At 52.1% G+C, this 9,430-nt stretch overlaps 2 protein-coding genes across 3 annotated transcripts in view; one reads left to right on the top strand and one right to left on the bottom strand.

Moving 5' to 3' along the window:
* Nucleotides 1-888: 888 nt before the first annotated feature.
* Creld2 (cysteine rich with EGF like domains 2) lies at nt 889-8,059 on the bottom strand. The gene is made up of 10 exons (XM_031352310.1): nt 7,811-8,059; nt 7,637-7,719; nt 7,008-7,118; nt 6,404-6,495; nt 5,469-5,645; nt 4,482-4,577; nt 3,802-3,885; nt 3,054-3,149; nt 2,273-2,413; nt 889-1,184 (listed from the first exon to the last, which is right to left on the bottom strand). Exons 1-10 carry the CDS (start codon nt 7,934-7,936, stop codon nt 1,135-1,137), a joined length of 1,056 nt encoding a protein of 351 aa, XP_031208170.1. The 5' UTR covers nt 7,937-8,059; the 3' UTR covers nt 889-1,134.
* A 107-nt stretch (nt 8,060-8,166) lies between these two features.
* Alg12 (ALG12 alpha-1,6-mannosyltransferase) overlaps nt 8,167-9,430 on the top strand; it is an 11,995-nt gene continuing 10,731 nt past the window's right edge. Inside the window, exon 1 of one of the 2 annotated variants that reach the window (XM_031352286.1) lies at nt 8,167-8,386. The gene's annotated coding sequence lies outside the window, so the exon portion shown is untranslated. The remainder of the gene's footprint in view (nt 8,387-9,430) is intronic. The other variant, XM_031352295.1, reaches the window with a different exon arrangement.

Here is a 9,430-nt window from a genome sequence, read left to right as displayed (position 1 = left end):
TGTGTCTGAGGTACAGGGGAAAGGGCATAACATGTGTCCACTGCCTTCACATGTGTACACAGGGGTGCAGGGACACATGCAGGTCACAGCTTAGGACAGCACAGCAGGAAGAATGGCGAGGCTAGACCAAGGAGATCTCCTCAAGGATCATGAGGACCCAGATCCCTAGAGAGCTGCAGCAGAGGGGCACCGTGTGTTGGCAAGGCCAGGGCTCCTCCAGGGGCCAGCTACTCAACCCGTGTCCTGATTTTTTTTCTAATTTTCTTCATGCCCAGATGAACTGTCTGTCCAGCTTAGCTCCTGAGCTTGGTGGCTTCGTCTCTGAATGCTGCAGCCAACACTGCCACTGCAGGCTCATAGGCTGAGTGCCATAGCGAGTCACCTCCTTGTTACTGAGGTAATCAACTTCAATAGAGGGTTCCAGTGCCTGCTCACTGGCCACATTGCTCTGGGATGTGGTGTGCGGCACATCATGTGTATTTGTGGTAGGCAGGGTTTCCTCATGGTCAAGAAATGAAGAGCAAACCAGGATCCCAACACCACCCCCCTTGGAATTCATGCCCACCTACCCCTGGGCCCCAAATCCTGGTTACACCATACTTAGCAGAGATCAGGCTTTTAGAAAACACGATATTCAGTGGCACCTGAAGCTATTGTCACCATTTGCTTCCCTGAGGCAGACTGTAGGGTGGGCCAGAATACACCCTCCACTGTCCTCTGCCATGCTGGCCACCCACGCAGGGACAACCTGCCAGGTGCCCACCAATGTCAGTAGATTGAGTCCTCATGGGAAGACATGGGTCCGACTGTCTCCTGGCTCTGGCAGGACAGGAGCAAACTGCTAGTGTTAAGGTCTACATTCTCAACGAAAGTAACCAACACGTTCTGTTCCTGGTGACCTTCAATGATCAATTTTATTATAAAGAACAGTAACAAAATATACAAATCTGCTTAAGAACCACCAAGAAATGCAGCTTTTTAAAGGGCAGAGTGAGTGCCAGCTGTTTAGAGTAGGCAGCTTCTCCCTCTCAAGGCTTCCTGGAGAACTGGGGTTGATGTCCATGGGCCACATTTTCTACAGATATCCTCTCAATAACTTAAGGGGTGAGTTTGGCTTCTGAATCCAGATGTCTGTCACAAATCCTCATGGGAGGGTGGCTGTGTGGAGTTTTCCTCTGTGACTTCTGTCAGAAAGCAATGCAGGTCACTGAGTGAGTACCCCGAGGCTGGGCTTGGATGGGTGCTGGTGGATGAGTGCTGCTACCCCAGTGCCCACTGATGGGCTCACGCCCTGGGAGAGCACCCTGCCTTCCTCCTCACCTAGCACTTTCCAAGGACAGCTCAGGGTGAGTCCCAACACCCACTGTGGTGCTTAGGCTCACACTTCAGAGTCTTAACTAAGGCTGAGCATTGAGGTAAGAGGTAGGAGGCAGAGGGCAGGTACCAACGGTAGACAATCCTGTCCTCTGGCTGCAAAGACCCTCTTATCCTTGGCATCTCAGTGACCACAGCATGCCCAGGTGGCCACAGTACACTCAGGTGACCAGAGTATGCCCAGGTGTGGATGCACAACTGTTTGCTCGGACTGGGCTTCTAGGAAATTCTTTTCACTCTTAGCCACTCTGAGTGCTGCCTATTACCACTTTCTATAACTCCTGAGAGTCTGTCAAACTGAAGTGTCTCTCTCAAGGAGAGGGGCTGACCTGGCTAGCACTTATGAATGTGGCTTGGCTCAGAAATCGGGCTTTTACAGATAATTAGTAACCAGGGTGGGCTCTGGTCCAGGATAATTGGTAGTATCTTTACAAAAAAGGAAGGCTTGCACACACAGAGACCACACAAGGACTAGGAAAGTTCTAGAAGGACTGAACAGACCTACTTTACAGCCTCAGCGGCAGCCACAGACCCTAACCTTAGGCTGAGGCTCAGAACCCCAGATTGCTCTTCTAGGAATCCCGCCTCAACAAGGCTGTTCACTCCGCTCTTCCTCCCCGAGTGGGGCTGTCACACTTGGCTTTGCCTTTCTCCACAACTACCTTCAGACCCTATCTGAAGCCACTAACCCAGCCCTCCTCTCTACGGCCTCTCTCACACTGCCGTTGAGCGCTCCTCCTCCATAACCCTGGGTGTACACTGCAGACTTTTCACCTGTTCTCTGTGCTGTCACCGGAGCAACTCTGTGTTCATTTCTTACTTGGTAGTTCTCAAGTGTCTGGTTAGTCCCAGCCCTGAGCAGGGCAGGCCACCCCACTTCCCGCCTCCTGCCACTCACCGCCTTCTGCTGTCTGTACACAAGCATCTTCTGTGTCCTCGAAGCCTTCTGGACACACACACACAAAGCTCCCTGGAATATTGTAGCAGTTCTCGTTTTTCCTCCTACAGGCTTTTTCTTCTAGTGAGCATTCATCTATATCTAAAATAAAAAATTCTTCATTTCGCCAGGCGGTGGTGGCGCACGCCTTTAATCCCAGCACTTAGGAGGCAGAGACAGGTGGATTTCTGAGTTTGAGGCCAGCCTGGTCTACAGAGTGAGTTCCAGGACAGCCAGGGCTACACAGAGAAACTCTGTCTCGAAAAACCAAAAAAAAAAAAAAAAAAAAAAAAAAAAAAAAAAAAAAAAAAAAAAAAAACCAAAAAAACAAAAACAAACAAACAAACAAAATCTTCATTTCAATAAGTGATTGCAAACACACACATACACCTCATATTACACAAGTTGCTCATACACCATTCATTCATCGATGAGAGCAATGGGATCATGACTGCCCATCAGAGATCAGTAAGGTGCTCAGAGAGCTTCATGGGCCTTGGTGGCCAGGCTGCAACTGGCAGAGCAGAAGTATCTCAGTGTGAAGATAGGAAGCCCAGTGCCCAAGATAGTGGAGGTGACAGCCAAGACCTCTGGAAGCTGGTGTGACATAGGAGCTCAGGCAAGTGTGGCTCTAACTGGTACCACAACCTTGTCTGGGAGGGGTTGCCATCTACAAGGGCCCTTGGGCAGGTGAGGTGTTCCTTCTAGAAAGTTTATCTTCTCTAACAGACAGCTCACTGACCTGTACACTGTCCACTCTGCTTGGTGTAGCCAGCAATACACTCTTTACAATTGGCTGGGCCTTTTCCTGTACAGCCCACGCAGGTAGAATCACATTCTAGAAACATGGAGAGAAGATGTCAGACTTCTTCCACTTCAGTAAGGCAAGAGTAGCACACCATAAAACAGACCCCAGTGACGTGACATGGGGAACTTAAGAACAAAGCCACCACAAGCCCAATGACAGTCTGTTTCCCTGACCTCAGTAAGAACAGCCAAGTGTACACTGCAGGCTGTCCAGGCCTAGTGTCACAGAGGACACTGCAGCCTGCGTGCACTATTCAGAACTGCAGATACCAGGTGGCAACCGCGTCCCTGCCGCTCTAAGAATCATGTGAGACCCTAAAGTACCTCATACCCTTGACATGCAACTTTGGAAAGCAGAGTGTAAATAAGCTGGGTATGTGGTGATGCACCCCTTTAATCCCAGCACTCAGGAAGCAGAGGCAGGGTCTACACAGTGAGCTCCAGGACTACACAGAGAGATCCTAAGAGTGTGTAGCGTTTTCCCTACAAGGCAAAGACTGGTGTGATTGAAGGAAGGAGCCGGAAGGCAGCAGCGCACACACGCCAAGGCTACTATGATGCACAGAACAAGTGATGGCTTTCTGCACCATGTCTACCACTGATGTCGCCACTCTCAAGTTCCTGAAACTACACAAAGGAAGAGAGAAGCCTACGAAGACCACAGGTCCCAATGCTCTGGTCACCTTCACATGTGTACGAGCCGTTGTTATTCTCACAGTACTGGACATCGCTGCAGGGAGGTGTCTCTGCTGCACACTCATCCACATCTGGAAGAATACAAGGCTGTGAGCAGAACAGAAGTGGCAGGGCTGAGGCACGCCTGTGACTGGGATGTGAGCAGGGCCAAGGTGGCAGGGCTGAGGCACGCCTGTGACTGGGATGTGAGATCTGAGCCTCCACAGAAGTTCTAACCAACTGTTCCTTTACTAACCCCCCCCTTCCCCCCCTCCCCCACCCCGCCCAGGGCTCGAGATTAACTTCAGGCTGAGTTCTAAATTTGCCTAAGGCCAAGCAGCCTTAGAGGGTGAAAGCAAAACTGGAACTACCAGAGGAAGAGGCTAGGCAATGGCTCAGAAGACCAAGCCAGCAGCAACTCCACTGACGGCCTTAGGACAGGGTTTGCTGCACAGAAGGGGCAGGGGCCTAGCAACAGCACTCCTGGTACTGTGATGCTACCAGCTGTGGTGCGGACACGGCCTTAATACAGGCCTGAGTCCTTCTCAAAACCTCACATGCAGGCCATAAGAGTGGCCTTCCACAGTCCCGAGTGGGATGGAGATGAAAGACATCAGACGGGAATCAGACCCCACTGGGAGTTGCCCCTGTAAGGAATTCCCCCACCCCACCACAGTATGCTCCTCACCCACACAGGCATCCTCCACGCGTGCCCAGCCCACTTCGCACTCGATACAATCTTTGTTGCTCGGACCTGAGCATGTCTTGCAAGACTCGTCACAGGCTGGAAAGCAAAGGCTGTGTTAGGAGGCCTTCTGGGAACAAAGTCTCGCCGTCTCCCACACTGAGGAAACCTTCCATAGGAACGAGTGTTTTTAAAATCGGTAGGAAAATAACCAAGAAGACAAGCAGCAATTAACTCCGAGCACGATGTCACCACATCCAGCATCCCTCTAGTCAATGACAAGGACTGCTGACTACTTCTTTCATGGTCACAAAACATCACGTGCGCTGTGCAGGCAGCAACCAAGGCAGCCTAGGAGGCTGACAGGGCCTGTGCTCTGCTGAGTGATCTGAGAGCTGACCGAAGCCTCAGAAAGGAGCTGCCCAGGTAACCTTGACAACCCTGGTGAGAACGAGGGAGTGGCTAGGGCCAGTGCTCAGGAGTAGCCTTCAAGGGTCCTGGATCCCTTTCGTTAGCCATGTCTTGTGGGCACAGAAAGTCCTTGTTCCCTCTGAGAAGTTGTTGGATTGACTGCAGACACATCTCAGCCTCCATATCTTGCTTCCCTCTCAAAAACCACTTGGCAAGAAACTGAAAGACCTGTCCACCCTTCAGGGACAGCCACTTCATCAGTACATTTCATATGATCATATGGAATATGGCCAACTACTAGGAGGTAGGTCATAAAACCAAGGGCATTTGGAACAGGCTTGACAGAACCTGAACCGCACTGAACCGCCTGTCATTCCCAGAAAGGCTTCAAGAAGCTAGTAGCTTTCCCTTCTGGGTAATTTATGGAGACTTCCAAAAAGTCCACACTGCCAGGCCTCCTGCACTGGCTACCTGGGGCTAGGGGGTCAAGAGGCACTCTGTCCCCAGCTATGCAGCAGAGGCTGCGCCCCACCGCCTCCCCACCAACCACACTGGCCAGACTCTGGGTGCTGGTGCTACCTGAGCAGATGCTGTGGGTCTCGTTCCTCTGCAAGCTAAAGAAGCCGTCCATGCAGTCAATACACAGTGGTCCCTTGTAGCCTGCGTGACACTGGCAGGACCCGTCACCCTGTCTACTGCCATCTCCGCTGCAGTAGCCGTTTCCGCTGCAAGGCCTCTCAGACCCACCCTGGCATTCTTGGAAGGTACAAACCTTTGATTAGAGGATGCCCCAGGGCTTGACCATTTTTTTTTTCTCACATGTACCTCACAACATGCTCACAGCCTAACAGTCATTAGGATCCCTTACAATCTAAACCTGGCACCATTCCTGCTAGGGGAACAGGAGCCTGAAAGCTGAAGGAAAGGGGTAGAGACAGATACTGACCACCTGGAACCGGCAGGATTAACACTGCAACACCTGTGGGGAGCTAGCTATGGGACAACACACTATGTGCCCAGGAGAGAAAGCCAATGTTTTATTCAGCATACAGCCAGGGAGAAGCAAGAGTCAGCTCGGCCCATGTGCATGCCTGAAACTGAAACTTCTGTCACTGGACCCAACCTGACTGATCAACATGACTGGCTCCAGTCCCCAGGCTCACCTTAGAGAAGGGCCAGGACTAGCTAAGCATGCTTACTACCCCCAACTCCCATCAGTGCAGATGAGCTCCTGAGGCTGTGATCCCGCCCCTAAACACTCATTAGGACTAGAGGAGAAGTTCCTAAAGTCCGAAGTCAGCAGTGATGCGTGAGCCTACGGTCCAGGTTCACAGCACCAGAGCAGGGGTGGACAGCTACCCATCTGAGAAAAGAGGCAGGGTCTCCAACTCCACAGAAAGATCACGGAGTTCAAGTTCCCTCTGTGCTTTTAAACACAAGAGGGTCAGAGAGGAGCAACAGGAAAAGATGCAGAATGGATTTCCCAAGGGGGTAAAAAAAAAAAAAAAAAGTACCTCGACAATCTGGCCCGTAGGTGCCTGGAAGGCAGCATGCTTTCAGTGTGCGTACACAGAACCACTCAAATAGGTTGGGGTAATCCTTCTTCCTGAGGGTTCAGAAACGGTCATTAAATCCCTCGAGATGCTGGGCTTGGGGCACGCATGGCTCAGTGGTAGAGCACACCCAAGAACACCCCTAGGGGATTCTCGAAGCCTTGGACAGTTTCAAACCCCAAATATAGTACAAGTGTTTACAGACACACCGGAGGGGAAGTTTAATTTATAAATGAGGTGCAGTAAGAGACCAATCACAAAGACAGCAGAACAGTAAAGATGCGCTGAAGTGAGGCTTATCGATGCAGTGTCTCCACTTACCTTCAAGCTGAAGCAACTACCCTGGGTGATAGGAGACACTGTACACGCCCTCAAAGCTATGTGATGAGGGAAGCAAGGGTCAGGTGGGCACAGGGCCTCTCTGCAAACTTCCCACTCTTAAAAGAAGGTGGCAGTGCAAGGGTAAATTGGGACGGGGATGCAGGACATCTCCTGCTTCTGTAGGTTCTCTACTGGGAAGAGACTGCAGAAGGAGAGATCAGAAGATGGGGTCCTGGGCACTCACAGTGTCTGCCACCAGGCCTCTAGCTGATCCTCCTGCTGCTCCAAGAGTTGGTTGCACTCAAAGTCACTGCTGTCACACAGACCTTCCATGATCTCCAGAAGCCGGATCTCACTGAAACACAATCTGTCAGCAAACCAAAGCACCAGCACCCCCAAGCACCAGTCTGCTCACTTTACACACGTCCCACCTAGAGACTGCTTTAGTGAAGAGGGAAGTCTCTACAACTACGGGCAAAGTTAGTCACTCAGGGTGGTTAACTTGGGGTGTGCAGTGGACCCAATAATGGTAGGCCCCTCCATCACTACACCATGAGAAGGGGAACTTTTTCCATTAGTCATTAGAAGCTGGAAGACTCTAGGAGGGCTAGGGGGCTCCAGTTTGAGTTTCCAAAAGGCATGTGTGCGTGTGTGTGCGTGTGAAAAAGCCTTCCAGTGTATGTGCGCGCAGAAGTGGCTGTAGGGAGTGTGGAAACCACAGACCAGCTGAGTGGCCAGAGTCAGAGATGACCAATGACAGGTGTCCACCATCTAAGGGGTGGAGGAACCTTGGGGTGGTCTGCACCGACCGCAAGGTCTGACCACCGTTTCACAGGCTGTGGCCGCAAATCCTTGGAGTTCTTGGACACTCACCTGAATTCGTACTTAGACAGAGTCTTCTCTTCCCACGCCGTGTTGCCGCCACCGAAATTCTTCCTGGCCGTGTTGGCCATCCCCTGAAGAGAAGGTGGTACCAGCTCGATGGTCCACTGTGAACCCCGCCAGCCCCTGCCCAGCGCCGCTGCCCCGGACCCGACGCCCGCCCACCTGGTTGAACTTCTCCACCAGCGTCCGGCACCTCTGGCACATTGTCGGCTTCCGAGAGGCCACGGCCGCGGGTGGCGGCAGCAGCAGCAGGAGCAGCCCGAAGGCGACTGCAAGCAGCAGGTGCATGGCGGGAGAGCAGCCCGGCGACCCACCGAGAACTGCAGCGGAGTCTGAGCCTCCGCCCACCGGCCCGCGCGCCGGCCGTTCCCCGGGCTACTTGACTGCGTTGCCGAGGCCTCGCCCACCTTTCGCTCCGCGCACTCCCATTGGTCGGAGGCATCCCCCTGTCTGATGTGGACCAATCGAGGCTCGCCACGAGAAGCCACCAATGAGAAGGCCCTGGGTCATCATCCCGCGAGAATGAGACGGGACTGTAATCTTCTACCCGGTCCCCCATGCCCCGCCCCCACGAGTGGCCTGCGGCGGCCATCTTTTCTCCGGGCGGGAAGCGCTAGCCTGGACAATGGAGGCCATGTTAAGTTCGGGCAAAGACTGGACTTCTGGGCCCGGTTTCCGCAGCCCGCTTCCTGCCGAGGACAGTCCGCTCGGTTCCGAGGGTTCCTGCCGAGGGAGGAGGTTAGCGCGCGTCGCCGGGATTGGGTTACTCGGGAGGTAGCGAGGCTGGGGCTCTTCCAAGGGCGCGTGACGGCCTTTGAATTCCTCAACTGGGGAGCTGGGCGTGGATGGACCTCTCACTTCGGGGCTGAGCGTGTTCCTGGGGGCTGGACCTTTCATCCATCCTCCTCATCTGGCAGCAGGAGCTGTCATCTGTAAACTGAGCTCTACGTCTGGGTCCGGCGCAACGTGGTTGAGGAGGGGCCAGGAGTTCCGCAGGGGTCTCAGGCAGTGAGTTCACAATGACCTTTCGAACTTTTAAGTGGCTTGAGTGAGGAAGAAGAGATATGGATTACCCGCATATTAGAGAACATCTGTTTGTATAAATAATACAGTTTCGTCTGGTCTTTGGTTTACAAATAGGCCTCATCTACACCAGATAACACTCCAGGTTAAAATCACAATTTGAATCAATGATTCCGACAGTTTCCTTGGAAGCTTTGGAATCACAATTGACAGGGAACAGGATCCTTAAGAGTACTCCCTAATCTGTGGTACCCTCCTTCTCCACGGCACATTTGCAAAGAGTATAGCTTTTTTTTTTTTTTTTTTTTGAGCTTGACTGCTGGAAGGCGATTAGCCATCTGCCTTTCCTGCAGCTATCCCCACTCCCGTGATAGGTTGTTTTTATATACTGGTGAATCTCTACCTTGTATTGTTTCTGCTTCTGGTTGAGCATTCCAGCTCACCCTGGTCTCCTGTTGTCTTTGGAAATAGCTGCTGTGGGCCCTCAGCAGAAAACACACCCCTTTGTGACTGTGAGGAAGGAGAAGGATCACGTGACTTCCATGGGTGATACCCTAAACCTTGGGTTTCCTTCAAAGGTGTGCAGAGCAGATAGTTGAAACAGCCAAGTGGGATTCCCCGAAGCAGTGCATCCCACACTGCTGTCTCAGTGGCTTGACTTCGTCCCCCTCCTTTTTGAGACAGGATCTTGTTTGTTTGTTTGTTTGTTTGTTTTCTTTTTCTTTTCTTTTCTTTCTTTTTTTTTTTTTTTTTTTTTTT

This window comes from Mastomys coucha, unplaced genomic scaffold (genome assembly GCF_008632895.1).
Source record: "Mastomys coucha isolate ucsf_1 unplaced genomic scaffold, UCSF_Mcou_1 pScaffold11, whole genome shotgun sequence".
In the NCBI taxonomy this organism is placed as follows: Eukaryota; Metazoa; Chordata; class Mammalia; order Rodentia; family Muridae; genus Mastomys; species Mastomys coucha.
This window is presented reverse-complemented; position numbering and strand designations above follow the sequence as displayed.